At 42.5% G+C, this 18,181-nt stretch overlaps 1 protein-coding gene across 1 annotated transcript; it reads left to right on the top strand.

The window, feature by feature from the left end:
- Window positions 1-586: 586 nt before the first annotated feature.
- Window positions 587-10,123, top strand: LOC128457546 (ubiquitin carboxyl-terminal hydrolase 2). The gene is made up of 12 exons (XM_053442290.1): window positions 587-924; window positions 5,676-5,723; window positions 5,854-5,977; window positions 6,615-6,726; window positions 6,851-6,961; window positions 7,055-7,119; window positions 7,212-7,315; window positions 7,454-7,534; window positions 7,641-7,719; window positions 8,372-8,479; window positions 8,570-8,690; window positions 8,841-10,123. Exons 1-12 carry the CDS (start codon window positions 769-771, stop codon window positions 8,944-8,946), a joined length of 1,215 nt encoding a protein of 404 aa, XP_053298265.1. The 5' UTR covers window positions 587-768; the 3' UTR covers window positions 8,947-10,123.
- The last annotated feature ends 8,058 nt before the right edge of the window (window positions 10,124-18,181 follow it).

The following is an 18,181-nucleotide window of genomic DNA, read 5'->3' as shown; positions in this document are numbered from 1 at the left end:
GGGTCAAATCACTTATATTGTATTTTAAACTTTATGCGCTTTAATTGACTTTTTAACTTTCTTTTAACTGTCATTTTGAGCATTTATAATCATTTTGATTTGTAAATTTTATGATAATGTGACTTTTCCCCAAAAAATTCTCACTGTGACCATTCAGCTGCTTTGTAGGGTCAAAGAAATGTGATAGAACCCTTAATATTTCATGTAAATAAATAGAAAGCACAGAATCATCCAAATACAGGATACCAACATATTTGTTATTATTTATTCTGCAAATGTTTGCAAAGATAAACACTGATAGCAAAATAACTGTAAAAGGACCATAACTGCCGATATTATCGCGCGACCAATAAATCAGACATATTCTAATAAGTACGTTTTGAAATCTATAGAAGATAAAGAGAAGACGTTTTGATTGGGATAGAAAATCTCAATGTATTGGTTTATTAATCTTCTGTCATAGTTTCACAGTGTTAATGTTTTCCAACAGCACTTGAATGCAACACAGGTTTTCTACGTACGGGAGGTGGGCGTGAACACAACGCAGTAAAAGCAGTCGCACACAGACTCACGCTCACACACAGACACACACACCTCCTCAGTGTCACTGACCTCAGAGATCCACGCAGCAGCAGCAGCAGTTGTGTTCAGGCGCAGAGCTGCAGACGCACCGGGACCTGAACGCACCGGAACCTGAACGCACCGTCTCTCGCTCCTCTCGTTGATTACCGGATCCGGCTCTGCGGCAGCGGCGCTTCCCTGAACAACATGCCGTCTCTGCGTCACTCCTACACGGTCACGGTGCCCGAGGAGCCGGCCTCTCTCCAGCTGGACAGACCCGAGCTGCAGCGGCGGAAGACTCCGTCCCTGTCCCGGTCCGCGCTTGTGTCCACGTTCATGGGTCTGATCATCAACCAGGCCAAGGTGGGTCCACCTCCTCTCATTCTGTCCATCGTTTAGTATCACTATTATAATTTGTTATCATTAATTATCATTATTATCATTTATTTTATTGAGATCCTCATTTTAATATAAACTTTTTTACATAAGAAACGTTTTATGATGGCTGCATGTCCCTCACTGACTCTGTAAACTTACATTTGTGCACTTGTACTTGTAAGTACACACTTGCCCATGCACTGTTATGCATGACTCACTTGTACATGTTATATATATATATATATATTATAAATATATCAGTGTTGTATAGTTATTATATCAGATTTTCAGTAAACTGTTATCATGGTCGAAATTCTTCACTATAACTATATTATCACAATATTTATAGAACCTTTAAATCATATTATTAATATCTTGTCATGTAGTTGTTGCCATAGTTTTTTAATTTGTGTATATGTTTCCTATTGATTATTGTAGACAGAACATATCACTATAACATATCTGTCACCAGAGGAGTCAGCACATATCTTGAGAACCATGAGTTTACTGGTTTAACTGGAATAATATGAAGAAATATGTTCGGTTGTTTTACATTTATTGAAAGAAAAACCTTTTCTTAACTTAGCATATTTACATAAAACTAGTAGTTGTTGTATTTTACAGTGCTTCACATCCACAGACTGTATCTGTGACACTGCAGCAGCAAAACCGATGGACTCTGTGAAATAAGGAAGCAGCGACTCAAACAGCGAGTGAATGAAAACCAGTTGAATTTGTTGCTGAGGCTGACGTTTGGGTTTTTGATCAGAAAATATCTTTGTGTGCAGAAATGTCTTCAACTTGCTCAAGTCCACATCTGACCTTTAAGCTCTTATCAGCTGTTAAGTGTTGAAGGAACAGGCTGACAAGGCACACACAAAAGCATTGTGTGTGTGTGTGTGTGTGGTGGTGGTGGTGTGGGGGGGGGGGTGAGAGAAACTATTTGAGCGTGACTTTGCTTGCGTAACAGGACTGAGCTCTGCTGATAAGGAATGTGTGTCCTGACATGTCACCCTATCATCAGTACAGTACATATTCTTAACACATAGCGCAGCCCCGCAGATATGTGTGTGTCTGTGTGTGTCTGTGTGTGTCCACGCAGGGATTAGGTGTGAATGTGTTAGGCTGAGGTCACAGGTCACACCTCATGTCACTCTCTTAACTGAGAGTGTATCGGTGATGTTGTTGGTTTACACAGAAAACCTGTACAATTGCGGCAAACTGTATTAATAAAGATTGACTGATTGATTGATTGATTGATTGATTGATTGATTGATTGATTGGGACATTCATGATGCCCAGAGACAGATCCTCTGACAAAATTCAAGTCAAAGGTGAAAGTAACAATAACTTTCATCATTTATTAAACAGTCCTGTTATTTTCCCAATTAATCAACTTAATAGAATCTAAAAATCAAGTTGGATCTTCCCTCCTCTCATGAACACGATGCATATGAGCACCCTCCTCACATCTTCTATCTTACTTCAGTACTTTGCACATTCACTCCTGCACAAACTGCAGAGCTCTGAAACACACATTCTTAACATTCTTCTTATCGTTCTGCTCTTGTGCTCTAAGCTCTTGTCTCTATCCTTCTCCCCGTTCTCTCAGTACCTGCAAAAGTCAAGAGCTGAGCAAATACAAAATAATTGGCCTTATCTCTCCCCCCCCCCCCCCCCCTCAGTTTTCACCGTTCTGCGTGGCAGCACCAAAACTCCACGTATGTGAACGTACTTGGCAATAAACCTGATTCTGATTGTGCTTCTGGTGCAACACTTCACCTCTGAGAAGCTGCAGCCAGAGGTTGTGGAGTTTGTGCATTAAAAAATATAAACACTTGATTAAAAACACCAAATAATTGCAGATCCTTTAACTTCACCGTTCATTCTGTAATTTAATTCCCTGAGCAATACAGATATAATTTCTCATACAACAGTCGATACATAAATATCATATCTTTCTCTCAGTTTAAGAGAAGTCTTTGTGTTTGAGTACAGTTTAATTGGATCTTTTCCTTCGCTGCTACAACAGTGCAGACGTTGTTTATACTGTTTCTGTGGGAGTGGCATCGCTGGCACCGCCGATCAGGAGTGAGTGTTGCCTCTTTCCTCACAGTGCGTCGGCTTTAACCGAGCATGTAAAGCTGGTTCAGGACATAACGTTCTGTGGCCCAGCGCATCGCCTCCTTGATCTATTTAGCGTGCCAAGCCCGGCTGGTCGGTGTCCACCGGAGCACAGCGGCGGATTGGCACTCGCACCATATGGTCACCTTCAAACAAACAGAGCACAGGAGAAAAATAATCTCAACCCAGCCGGCTGTTATGAGCTGATAGTGTCACTGTTCTATTTTCAGCTTTAGGAACAATGTGATAACCATCATGAGGCTGTGAACCTCTTCACCGAACGTCCTGACCAGGACAACAGGTTCTTCTCCCGACCGCATTCTGCAGATGAGAAACACAAACTTTTGAAAAACGTCCCGACCCTCTTTTCCTGGAAATTGCTTGTGATTAGAACAACATAAGATAACAGAAACTTTCTAGACAACTTGTTCAATGTGTGCTTTGACTTTTTAGTTTTGTCCATATCCCGTGTTAACGTGGAGGAGGGGAGATTCATGCCCTGTACTGCAGCCAGCCACCAGGGGGCGATCAAGATGACTTGGCTTCCCGTTTGTGGCTCCGTCATGTCAGCCGTCTTCATGTCCAGCCCATGGTGTGACCCCTGTAACGCTGATGTCATGCATTTGCTAAGATAACCACAAGTATAGTTGACAACCCTCCACCTGTTTACCCTGACAACAGCCAATCAGAGCACGCCATCATTCAGTGATTAACAGGAAGCTGACGCCGCTGCTCCGTTTACAGTCTGCACAACATCTCTGCTGGTGTTGTGCCCTCATGTGTTCCTCCACCCTGACGCTGTCACCTGCAGCTCCTCGGCCGTCAGCAGAGGAGCTGATGCGTGACACCGCTGCTTCTGAGTCACCACGTTACTCAGTCACTATGTTCCCTCGGTCGGGATGAGCTGCAGGTCAGAGGGAGGTGTGTCACCTGTTAATGAGCGCACACACACCGACAGGGAACGGGGGATTAAAGCATATTGATGAGTTCACAGCAGTTAATAACCGGTGTGTTATCTGGTTTGTGACGTTCAGATCAATCTCTCTCTTCTTTTAAATGGTGAAGGTGATTTTTCCAGTTGTGACAAACACTCAAATCACTTCACACACATTCGCACAGTGCTTCTATAAGCTGGGATCTTTCTGTCCCACATCTTTGAGGGGTCAGTTTCCTGCCCGAGGACACTCAGGCAGGCAGACTGAAGGAGCCACAGCCGCCACCCATAATTAAACTTATTAAACCTTATGCAATAAAATGTCTCCTGAATCATGAGCATGTTATTTTCTGCAATAACGATATAGCAAAAGTTCAATGTAACTCTGAATCAATATGTAATTGATCTAAGTGTTAATCTATCCCTGCTCATAAAGACGAGTTTCTAAACTTCACTTAGAGCAAAGATCTGTCATTAAACTAAAGATATATCATGATAATTATGGATATAGACTGATCTGAATAGCACTTTTTATCTTGATGTAATTTGGCCAAATCGATCAACCCGATCTAGAACAGATAAAGCAGACGATACTAGTTTGTTTTTATAAGAAATAATAGTTTTGTATTATCCCTCGCTCCAATATCTGTAACCCTTATTCTTTGAGGGTCACGAGGGGGCAGGAGCCAATCGGACATCGAGCGTGAGGCGAGCTACACCCGACCCAGTGGTCTGCCCCGACCCAGTGGTCTGCCCCGTCCCCATTGCCTTTCACCATAGCAGCCAAGGTTGTAGGACAGACCCTCGTGGGGTCGGGTGAAGGACACAGGGTCTTTCCTCACTAACCTAGAGGTACAAAGTAGAAACACAAGTTAATACACAACCAGGCTGCAGCAGAAAAGTGTGTAGCTGCTGGTTGATGCTCCACGTTGTGTTCTCAGATTCTCGGGGGGAACTTTTCCCATCAGTCTGCATCACATGTTCGTGGGACGTCACCGTGGTGTGTGTGTGTGTGTGTGTGTGTGTGTGTGTGTGTGTGTGTGTGTGTGTGTGTGTGTGTGTGTGTGTGTGTGTGTGTGTGTGTGTGTGTGTGTGTGTGTGTGTGTGTGTGTGTGTGTGTGTGTGTGTGTGTGTGTGTGTGTGTGTGTTGAGCTCCACGGTGGAGGGAAAGGTCAGAACACACTGTGGCATTTCTCATCAGAGCGTGTGGAACAGGAGCTTATGTCTACAGCACGCTGCTGCTGCTGCTGCTGCTGCTGCTGCTGCAACAGTGTGACCGTCATACCAGTTTGTTGAATAAATGCTCCACAGTCCTGTGAGGCTGATTCACACTTCAGGAATGTAACACAGTTGCGGTCATGCAGTCATGTGCAAGCTGCTCAGCGGGGATGTGCACGAGAATACACTGGTGAGGGAGAGAACTAAATATAAGTACCTTAATTCTGTCAAAGTGTGGATACTAGTAAGACACGGTGAGCTTGAGGTTTGTCGTCTGCTTCCATCTTGTCCAGAGCTCGTCAGAGTTTTTCTTTATCGACCAACAACCTGATCGTCCCTGGTGGTTTTCTGCCGTGTGTCTCATGTTATTCGACTCCTCTCGGTCGTTCCTGTTAAACTCATCTTTCCCTGACATTTGTTTGAATAAACAAGAATCTCTTCTGTTTGTTTCTTTGAGCAGAACAAGAGTCCTCAAGGCCTGGTGGGACTGAGGAACCTGGGCAACACGGTGAGTTCTCTTGCTCCACTTTGTGGCCTTATAATAAACTCTGTATCTCGCTGCACTTTGACCCACTCACACCATCACCTGACTCCACATCTACATTTGGTTAATCCTCTCCTGTGTTTGTGATTTTCAGTGTTTCATGAACTCCATCCTGCAATGTCTGAGCAACACCCCGGAGCTGAGGGACTACTGCCTGAGGAACGTTCATCACACAGACCTCAACAACAACTGTGGCTCGAGTGCAGCTCTCATGGAAGGTAAGACGAGACTCGGAGACACGCTATCAGATCGTTACGAGGAACATGAGTCACCCCATGCCTCGGCAGTAGGTGACATTTTATTGGTTTATATGTCTTTTAGTTTCAAATTGCAGGAATTAATTGCTCTGCTTCAATAAATCATTTCTGAAGACGTCAGAGCTTTGAACCCTGATCACTGGAAGACACAGAGAACCTGTGTCATCCACCAAGGCCCGAAAGTTCCCTTAAATCCAAATCTCACTCACTCAACGATATCAGTTCCCTGAACGTGCCAGACTTTTTCCGTAAAGATCCATTTATTATTTTTTGAGAAATCAATTAAACACTCAAAACTATCGCCTGGATCCAGACCAGAATTCATCCATCATTCAGCATGGAAATTCATAAACTGACTCCTACATGGCTTTTGTGTTGTAATTAAAAACACTTATTTTCCAATGTTCGGTACATATCCATGTTTTTCTTGTGCTGCAGTTTTATAATGTGGTTTAGTTTTTATATTCCCAGGCTGGAAACCTCTTGTGTGTCTGACCCAATCACATTGTTTCCAGGGGATCAATTCCCTCTTTTGAAAATCCACATTTCATTTCAAATTTTCATAACCGTGTTCTCTTTCCTCCGTCTCCTGTCTCAGAGTTTGCTAAACTGACTCAAAGTCTGTGGACGTCTGTGAACAACGAGGCCGTCAGTCCGTCCGACTTCAGGAACCAGATCCAGAGATTCGCTCCCAAATTTGTCGGCTGCAAGTAAGTTTCTCCCTCGGCCCGACTCTCAGCTTTGATCTCATTTAAATCTGCTTACTAGACTTAATATAAGAAGTGAAATGCCAGTTGAAACAATGTCGTTGACGGTTTCTCTGTCTCTCCGCAGTCAACAGGACGCTCAGGAGTTTCTGCGCATGCTATTGGACGGACTCCATAACGAGGTGAACAGAGTGACAGTCTGCCCCAAGGTGTCGGCCCACGACCTCGACCACCTCTCGTAAGTCCCCGACCCCTTCGCTGCTCAGTAGCGCTGCTGCACCTGTGAGTTCAGGATTTCTTCTAATATCTGAAATGATCGTGTTGTTCACAGGGACGAGGAGAAAGGCAGGAGAATGTGGAACATGTACCTGGAGCGAGAGGACAGCAAAGTAGTGGGTGAGTTTTTGTTGGATTTAGTGATTGCAAAATGATCTCAAGCCACAATCGAACGTTAAAGTTAATCCTCCATCTTCTGTCTCTGTGTGTAGATTTATTCGTGGGACAGTTGAAAAGTTCCCTGACTTGCTCCGTCTGTGGTTTCCGCTCCACTGTGTTCGATCCGTTCTGGGACTTATCGATACCGATCGCACAGGTCAGCACACTCACACACTCTCACGCTCACTTTCCAAAGGGTTTCTACACATCAATACCTGTTAAAGAAGTGTTAGCTAGTCTATTGAGTCTTGAAGTTTGACCTGTATTGACACCGACCTCCTCCGCGTCTCCACAGAAGAGCTCAGGCGAAGTGAGTCTCAAAGACTGTTTGAGACTCTTTACTAAAGAAGATGTGCTGGATGGAGACGAGAGGCCGGTAAGAGGCTCCTCCCTCCTTGGTCCCCAATTCTCTTCTGGAGGTGACATGTGATGTGATTCAGCAGCAGACTGACTCTAACTGTGTTTGTCTCGTTTTCTCTCAGACGTGCAAGAAATGCAAAACCAGAAGGAAATGCACCAAACGATTCTGCATCCAGAAGTTCCCTCAGATCCTCGTGCTCCGTATCCTTTCACTCACGCCTTTGTGACACTTACAGCAGCTACCTACCCACATACCTACATACCTTACTTCCTACATACCTGCTGACCAATCCATCTAGTCTGTCTAGTCTGGTTTGTCAACGAGTCTCTCACCAAGGAAGTTCCACTCAGCTTTCCAGAGCTTTTCGTGCGTTGGCTCGTTCGGATAAATAAACACAAAAGTGCCTCTGCACAAAACCTGCTGCGGGTAGTCGGTGCCTGTGTTGCTGTTTGTGTTTAAGCTCAGCCTCTGTCTTCAGTCAAACAGACACACACACCTGCAGCTCTTTACTTACGTAGGATGCAGTTTTGAGAGTGAGGGCCACACACCCACGGCCCAAAGGATGTAATAAAGAAACGTAGCAAACACAGTAAAGTTTAAATGACGAGTTTAACTACTACTGAAGTTGTCAGTGCATCATATTCGATGAGCTGACAAACAACTACACGAAGTGAAGTAAAATCAAATATAAAGTGCATTTAAAGGTTTAACTGAATGCATTTACTTTATTTGAAGATAGATGGATACTTTATTAATCCCGAGGGAAATTCAGGACATTCTGAAATGTCTAATATGTCAAATATAATGGTAATTTGAATCAGTTTGGTTTCCTTGACCGAACGTTCCTCTCAGACCTGAAGCGTTTCTCCGACTCGAACGTCCGAGCGAGCAAACTCTCCACGTACGTGAACTTCCCTCTCAAGGAGCTGGACCTGCGGGAGTTCGCCTCTGAGAGCAGCGGTGAGTACCCGGACGAGTCTTTCACTTTTTCCGAAGCGTCGTTTAGATGTGATGAGCGCTGACTGACGAGCGTTGTGTCTGTCCCTGCAGAGCGTCCCGTGTACAACCTGTACGCAGTGTCCAACCACTCGGGAAATACTTTGGGAGGCCATTACACAGCGTACTGCAAGAACCAGGCGCTGGGGGAGTGGTACAGCTACAACGACTGCAGGTAGCCACTCACATCTACTCTCACGTCATCATAGCACTTTATCAGCCTGGCAGAAAGATGTGTGATCTTATAAACATTAAAATTCTCTAAGAACACAAAGCCATGTGTGTTTCCAGTGTTTTAACGACACGTGTGTTCTGTCCTCTGCAGGGTGAGCCCCATGTCCTCCAGTCAGGTCCGCAGCAGCAACGCCTACGTGCTCTTCTACGAGCTGACCACCTCCCCGCACGCCAAGTATCAGACATGTCGGCTCTAGACGCCGAGGAGGAGGAGGAGGAGGAGGGGGGGAGGAGGAGGAGGAGGAGGAAGGAGCTGCACCAACGACTGGGCCTGTGAACGCAGACTAAGCCTGCGGGGAGAGAGCTCCGCCTAGTGGACATGTTCTGCCATTACAAAGTTGCAGTGGAGGAAGAATAAAAAACCCTTGAACCTTACGAAGGTGGATGTGACTGCACTTTGCACTGAGGTCACACATTAGGTGGAAGTGAGATCCAGATTAGAGATCCAGCTCCGGGGCGTCACCACCACAGTGCACACGCAGCACTGGACTCAGAAAATGATGTTTCACTTCATTCTAGTTCATTTTCATTTCAAAAATAACATTTCCAGCTCTTCATGGACCCTTTTTGCCAAGTGTGTGGATTTGTTTTTCTCACTTTGAATATGGACACATGGACTTGAAAGATATCCCACACACTGACTCCAGTATATCATGTATTCTTATTTAATATGATGCCAGGGATATGACAACGGATGCTGGTTTTCAGCTGGGACCAGTGGAAACCCACGGATGCACAGGGGATGTTTTTATGTCAAAGCACATTTTTATTTTTGTACAGTATTTATGGGCCGCGAGGTGAATGTATCTCAACTGCGGGAAAAAGCCTGGTATACCAAAGCAGCTGTATAAATATGCATCGGCAGTACTCCCCCCCCCCCCCCCCCCCCCCCCCAGGAAGTAAAGTAAAGCTGACTTTACATTGAAAACTCAATTGAGGCTGCATCATCCGTTCATTTTTATCATCCCGTTATTTATTCAGGCAACCGAATGGAAGCTGGGAAGGAATGTTAAACCAACAATACAAGCGTTATACTGTGTGTTTAACCAGATGCTCTTCACTCAGCTCATCCTCTCCGACAGACATCTCTGCTCAACTCCACCGAGCAGCAATGACAAACTCCTGTGGCCACTCGGGGGCTCGTGGGATCAGAGGAAAACACAACGTTGGACTCGTTATATCTTTAAAGTTACTGTGGTAGACATTTTAGCGAATATTTGCACTTTCCAGGAGACAAAAAAAACAACTTTAACAAACGTTGAATGTCGTGTTTCTGTTGTCATGATGGTTTTATTACCTGTGTTCCTTTGTCTTTGAGCTCCCGAGGAAATAATATGTTGGAAAATATTAAATATCCCAGTATTTATTCACTAACCTTTGTGTGTCTGTCGTTTGATGCCGTGCAGGTAGAGTTCAGTGGGTTTAAAAATGAAGCCTCCCCTTTGTTGCTGTGAATCAGGTTCAATCGATCCATGTTTCTGATTCTGAGGAGGAACTGCAGCATCGGCGATAATTCTGTGAATCAATTATTACGAGTGACTCTCTGCACATAACGTTCAGTCATTTCATCCGTCCTTTATATAAAAACATTGATCGGTGATATAAGGTCCAGGCTTTTTGTCAGGCTGGATTTGTGCCAGTGCGACCTCTGACCCACATGCGGCAAGGCCACGTGACAGAGGTGCTAGTCCCCCTCTGCACCACTAGAGGACGCTGTGTGTCACTTACCCACACAGAACTGTCAGATCATTGTTGGACCATAAGGAATAAGAAGGACCTGGTTTATCAGGTGAAAACCACAGAGCTACTGGTTCATATCTGATATCCAACAACGTCCCTGAATATTATAAAATCAGTGAAGGGTCGACTGTGGACACCATGTTTCCTCTCTTAGTGAACTCTTGTCCTTGAGCCACTGAGCTTTTTAACGCCTGAGGAAAGAGAAATGTGTGTGTGTGTGTGTGCGTGTGTGTTTGCGCCTCAGACAGATGTTCTGCTGGTAACAAGGCCGACATGAGAACATATCCAGTTATCAGCAGCAGAGGTCTGTGTGTTGTTGCAGCTGTAACACAAACTGAGCCTCTCACACAGTCGGTGTTGAGTCTGGAACAAAAGGGTCGTGAGTGTCGGGGAGTTTCATGGACACACAGAAGAATATCGACCTTCAGCGAGTGTAGAAATGTGCGAGAGGAGCCTTGTGTTGCTATCGAAGGCTCATTCTAACATACTGAAATCACAATGACACACAATGATCTCAACACAAAATTGTATACATTCAGTTTTGCCTTTGAATTCTACACACTGGACCTTTGAGCCATGAATGTGTAATTTTTTCACTTAGTTATCAAAGTGAGAATTAGGATAAAGCATTAAAACAGCCGTTATACTACGATTCTACTTCACATTTACAAAACTTCAATTGTATATACGTTATGTGTCTTTTGCATATAGTTTTTCTTTTGTATCAACATAGCTTAGTTAGATTCTCTTTTATTCTCTTTTAACTTATTATGTAAAACCGTTGGTAGATGAAAGAACCGTGTTTCCTTTTTTGATTCTTGAAATCTTGAATAGATATATAAATGTAAATATTTAGATACATATACAGGGGTTCATTTATCAAATCATGGTTGTGTGGACACAAGTTGAACACAAGTACAAACACACACACACACTCATACTCTGAGTTCTGGGGGGGGGGGGGGGTCACATGAAAGAGCCTATCCTTAAATACTTGGATTATATAAGACTAATTTAATAAAAACATTTAATTTTCATCTTTGCAAATATGCTCCGATGGGACACTCCTCTCCCCCAGCATGTGCACCCCCCCCCCCCCCCTTTCCACACCATATGGGCCAATCACACAGCTCAGGGTCTTAACTGTGATTTAGGGGCAGCGATGCTTTCAGTGTTCTTAACGAGCACTCGCCATGTTGACACTTCCACAGCTAATGACCGACCCATAAACCCGTGGCCGCCTCCTGCCGGGTAAAGTCCACTCTGAAAACCTGCTCCTGAGTTTCACCTGATCATCAACTCTTCAGCGGCTGTACAAAACGATCAATTATTATCTTGTTTGAAATGACGTGTCAAATATTTTTTATCTTAACAATTAATAATACAAATTTTTTGATTAACAGTGGATTATTAACAGGTAAAGATTAATCTGCCAATGAGTTACCTGCATTTACCTCAAAAGAACTGTAGCACTAACATCAGGGTTTTGGCCCTTAAAAGCAAATGGTTAGGTTTCACTTAACCACAGCTTGTTTATATTTGCTTTCATAACCCATTCTCAATAGTTATATTTAAACACATTATGCATATGGAAGATTAACTCATCATCTGGTATAGCTGTTAAATGTTTTCTGACTCAAATGCTATCTGGAATAACATGTGCCTGTTTATGTTTATCTTCTTGGCTTGTGACCAAGGAATCAGTTTTTTTGCAATATTACATAATTTTCTACAGCATCAGTACAAAGAACAAAAATAAGCCATGAAGTCTTGTGGTTTAGGTCTTTATTCAAAGGGATAAAAGAAAGTTCAAGTTTAAATAACCTTATTGTGGCCTAATAGTTTCACATTTTGAACAATAAGCTTACTCGCCTTATCACGGACGGTTAAATGAGAAGATTATTTCTAGTTTCACATCTGTCCATGAAATATGAAGCTCAAGCCAGCAGCCGGTTAACTGAGCTTAGCTGTTTGTCTAAATTACACTTTTAAACAATCGTATTAAACTTGGTGCCACAGAATGTTGGAGTAGGACCAACAACCTCTTTATGGCTCAGTTTCTAGCGCCAAGCCGACATGACCTGGACCAAAGATTCCAAACGACAAGGAAGTATCGATGTATTAAACTTTGATTCTTTCTGAATTTTGACTTTATAACGTACGTTATCAGGTAGAGGAGGTAACAATTTGAAGTAGCACTAAAATGAATTCACATTTTGACCACTTGGGCTGCTGCCCTTATTATTATGTGCCTTATTAACTATTAAGTCAAGACAAGTCGATTATGTTTGACGCCCAATATCCACTGACGATGCGGTTGAAAACTCAGCAAGAAGAACTTTGGTCCATATTTAATTTCCATAAATAAATAACTTGTCGTGTTCGGTCTTTATCAAAGTGAAACCGAGTAGAAACCATCTTTGTCATGTACACACACCGAAACCTCAATATCCTCATAAAAGGAGCAAACAAAGCAGGTTTGCTGGGATGTACTTACACAATCAACATCTGGACTTTGCTCCGACATCTTCAGCTATCGTCACATTAACCAGATGTAATAAAAAAATCACAAATGCCACTTTAAAGTAAGGGGAAAGAGTCATTTATTAAAGATATGTAGTGATTTCACAGTTTTTGCTCCATATTAAAATATATACTTTCAATTCAAAATCAATTCAAAATCCCAGCGGTAATCTATTTTTCTCCCTCTGCACCTGCTCCAAATATAAAAAAATACATATAAGGAAAACCGTCTCATTATTGTTAATATTTACAGATTAAAAAATAAAAAACTAATAAAACACCTTAGCAGTTTCTTTTAAATTTTTAATAAAGTGACTCGTATAGTTTTTGTAATTAACTTCTATATAGCAAAACAGGTTTTGATCAACTATGGGATGTTTCCCAATCTACACATGTCTTCCTCCCGGCCCTTTAATTCATCCTCTAGAGTAAAAACAAATATGTATTCTCTTATTGGGTCTTTCTGACATTTGGGCCTTTTTCTTTATCCGTTTAATATGGGCACTAATTAATCAGTTTAGGATGGTTATTGTTTTCTATGCTTTAATATTTAAACTGCTGTTGAGCTCGAACTGTTCTCAGACCCTCCCGGTGAACTTCAACAAACCAAAGATACCACCACCTGTAAGAAAAAAGATAGACAGATGCTTTTCAGTGTTTGTTCACGACCTGTTCACTCATTACATTCTAGTTTTTTGCCTTCGTTTATCTTGTATTGCTAGCTTGCGTGTGTTTGCTCGCTGCTCGACAGTCGAACTGCCCCTGGGTCAGATTGACGGCTGATTCACACTGAAGTCTATTTCATTTCATTTATAGGAAAAGATGGAACAAACAAATACCCGATTGTAGCAAAGCTCGATATAAAAACTCTGATTAAGAAATACTAGAGGAAAAGTTGCACTTCATCAAAATGCTCAAATACCAAGTCTGAGTAAAAAAGCTAAATTTATATTGCAGTGAAAAAAAGTTAAAATTGTGGATGTTGAGTTATATGATAATAAGATGGCAAAGCAGGTAAGTCGCGTATCATCTTATCATTTTCACATGCCTCTAAATCACGAGGTCGTAAGTTTGACTCATCTGGACTTTAAAACGTCCCAGTTGGGAATATTTTGCTTCTACCAATCCGAAACTTTTCCTCGGTTTTGTTTTCTTGGTGAGAACCGGCCTCCAGCGTCCTCGTGCACTGTACTCACCGACTGCAGCCACTCCAGCGATGGAGCCAATGGTGATGCCAGCTATGGCGCCATCGGAAAGCCCAGTGGAAACGTCTTCCACAGGCCCAGCGGTAGTGGGGTCTGTCACAGGGGCCCCAGTGGTAGCGGGGTCTGGCACAGTGGTAGCGGGGTCTGGCACAGTGGTAGCGGGGTCTGGCACAGTGGTAGCTGGGACTGGCACAGTGGTACCGGGGACTGGCACAGTGGTAGCGGGGACTGGCACAGTGGTAGCGGGGACTGGCACAGTGGTAGCTGGGACTGGCACAGTGGTAGCGGGGACTGGCACAGTGGTAGCGGGGACTGGCACAGTTGTAGCGGGGACTGGCACAGTTGTGGCGGGGACTGGCCCAGTTGTAGCGGGGACAGCTGTAGCGGGGACTGGTGCTTCCGTTTGCCCTCGACACAAAGCCACTGTGACAGAAAGAGCCAAAAGACAGAAAAGGGTTGAAAAAGAGTCATTGAAATCTAGCATTGTTTATTCAACAGTATGTGCGGCAAAATATTTAAGACACGTCCATGGCATGACGTTATGTAATTAATGCGGCACAGGACATGTTTTACAATGAGGATATGTAGTCAGTAATAAACGTAATCTTTAACTCACCAGCACCAGTTTAGTGCCACAATAACTGTGTCTAACCCTTTTAACAAACACTTTCAACATTTATGACTGCAGCTATCAACCTTCAACCATCAACCATAAGGTAATGCAGCATCTGAAAGCTCCTTTATTTTCAGATCGTTGTGAAGCCATACATTTAATTTGCAGTAGACAAAAGTTAATAATGTTAAATATTTCCAGCACAATTTTATCCTCGTTATTTATTAGATTCCTCCACAATAAATGAATGTGGCAACACCATGACATGATTGATCACCGGGCCATCGAGTGAAAGATTAGCTGGGTGTTGCACGGGTAAAGGTTGAGTTTGGGTTTGGTACAAGCCAATAAAAAAAGGTACGGTTTGGACTTCTGAGAGAAAATGAGGCTCACTGTTCCACGCCTTAATGTCCATTACATCATCTCAGTTTATTGCATGGAAAAGACCGCCAAGAGGAATTTTTTTACGAGATTAGAAGAATACATAACCTTATATGCTGATATTGTTTTTTTGAACTTTTTTGTATTTATGGATCAGAGGTCTCACACAGAATCAGTTTCAGATGGTTCCCAGTGGAGAAAAATAAGTTCTGGTTTGACCTTTTCTCATGGTACAATTTATCAAAGGGTTTATTACTTTTAATACTGGCTTAATAGATGATTGATAAATAGTTAAGTAAAGCTTCGTAAATCAATCACAAGATATATGAAGAGCATGGTTTGTGTTGCCAGGTTGAGTTAACTGGTTCAGCTACTTTCTTAAAATCTAGACCAACATGAGTTTAGCATCTTTAATCAATACAATCCTTAATAAACCACTAAACCTTCACACGCCTGTTATAGAAAAGTGAGAAACATTGATGAATGGAAGGCCAACGTTTATTACTGCATCCTTATCAAGCAGAAAACACAGAGGCGTGGGATTTCAACCAACCTGGCAATAAATATGTTCTCAATATGACTTGGATGTATAATGCTATGATGAATTGTTTATTACCAAAGGATAAATAATAGCATCAAGTACAGCAACTCTTTCTTTAGGGAAACCTCATTTGATAGTGGTACCAACAATTTCTTTAAAAAGTCTGTGTGGATATAATTTTTTTACCTGCGCCGAGAAGGCAGAGAGTCACGAGGACGGGGTTCAGCTGCATTGTCCCAGATTGATGAGTCAAGTGTCACAAAAAGTGGTTCTTGAAGTCAGGAGCTGTTTTCCAAAACACAGAAGCACAAACACAAGAGACACAGTTCATATCTGTGCAAACACACACATCAGATTTCACTCTTTTCCTGTCGGCAACAAAGCTTATCCAACTTTACTCCATCGCAAACTGGAGAAGTATCATCACCACATCAATAGCCCCCCCCCCCCCCTGCATTGTCATGTGTGAAAAGACAAACTAATTTGCGAATAAAAACCACCTGAACTAATTTAGTCCCCCCCCCCCCACACTTCAGGAACAAATTGGAACCCAGATCGATCACTTATTTAAATCATACAGAACATATCAGAGTTTAGTCGATTCTCATCCTCCTGAAATCATTAAGTTAATATCTGTATGTATTTCTCAAATCTAACGTATTTGTGAACATAAGAGAGACGGAAATATTTCTGCCTGATGATTTCACAGAAAGGAGTTTGAGATTAAAGGAAAGTAGAACATAGTTACTTGGATTCTCAGATAAATATAAAAAAAAAGCGTTCGTGTGCGGTCCCAGACTTTGCTTGTTAAGATCCCAGAGGAAAGGAGCGACTCACCTGAGAGGTTGTCAGTGATTATTCTGTCAAGAGAGGAGGATTTTCTCCAAACACCTGCTTTTATTGCCGCTTTATCACAGCAGCCCATCATCTGCAGCCCTCCCACCAGTGTGTGGCTGTTTGTGCAGGGATAAAGGGAAGACAATGCACATAGTGATCTGATAGGTTTATTAATCCTAAACATGGGCTTTATGTGTTTTTTATGGCACCCTCACTTCATCGGCCGACTTTGGACTTTTTGTGAATAAAAAGTGAGTTGAGAGTCTGAGAGGTCAACGCTGTAGTGGCTTGATGAACATCCTTTTTTTTTGTTAGCATATAACGGATTAGACTATTCCACTTCTTTTATATTTATTTACCCGACAGGTATGCATTTTGACTTTTTGTCCTAAATTTCCCTCGGGATCATTAAGTATCTATCTATCTCTCTCTCTCTCTCTCTCTCTCTCTCTCTCTCTCTCTCTCTCTCTCTCTCTCTCTCTCTCTCTCTCTCTCTCTCTCTCTCTATCTATCTATCTATCTATCTATCTATCTATTTATCTATCTATCTATCTATCTAAAAGTTGGAGCTGCTTCCCTCGTCTTCCTCAAGTTAACGTCTTGTGGGTCAAATTTATCAGACATAACTTCCTCTGGTAACAAAACATATATAATATGAATTTAAACAATATATTCAGATGTGCAGTTGTACTCAGTGAGGACTTGGCGTTAGATGCCAGTGTCTCAAATCAGTGATGTTCCCTTAAAAGCACCTTTTGGTAGGAATTCAACATTTCTGACCTTAGTGCTACTACACACGAGAGCGCCCGACAGTAACAAGCAGAGTCAAAGAGGCTACAGCTTCGTTTCTCTGACATTAGGGAGAGTGTTTTACAAGAAGGCAGGATTTGCTCATATCAGTTATCATCTCAGACAACTGATATCTTTACGTTATAATACTTTTGACATCTTTGGGGGGTTTTGGGGCGTACCATACCTGTTTTTATGGTACTGCACTTTGGTCTAGAGGAGAGACTCCACCGAACCATCCTTGCAAAATCGAGCAGCGAGTCTGTAGCTCAGGAGGCCCTGTTGCACCTTCGAAACCTATGAAATCCTTGAGAGCATATTTCTGGAAATAGAAACTTAACACTGGCTAGCAAATGTAATAAAACCATTTTCAGGTAGTAATAAAAAGTTACTTATTATGCTCTGATTGGGGCAGTGAGGGAACAATGAATATTCCGGAAGCAAATTTAACAGTCATGTTAATCTTAGAGACATCTTATCTGAAGCAACTGATAAGCAAATGACTGAAATGCACCAGTGCTTTTAATGTACAGTAGTTACTGTTATCTGTTTGTCATGGGTAGGCTTTATGACCTATACTGCAGCCAGCCGCCAGAGGGCGATCCAAACAAGCTGTCAGGTCCTGCATATACAATTTATGGTGAGACAAAACAAGTGATGACCATTTCCACAATACTCTGACATTTTTAAGAGCAAAAGTACAATAATAACTAAGGAAATAATAACCAGATTAATCAATTAGAAAAGTTAGGGGGGAAAAGAGGACACAACAATTAGAAGCTCTCGATCATGTGAGTTAAGAA

Source organism: Pleuronectes platessa, chromosome 15 (genome assembly GCF_947347685.1).
Source record: "Pleuronectes platessa chromosome 15, fPlePla1.1, whole genome shotgun sequence".
Taxonomy (NCBI): domain Eukaryota; kingdom Metazoa; phylum Chordata; class Actinopteri; order Pleuronectiformes; family Pleuronectidae; genus Pleuronectes; species Pleuronectes platessa.
This window is presented reverse-complemented; position numbering and strand designations above follow the sequence as displayed.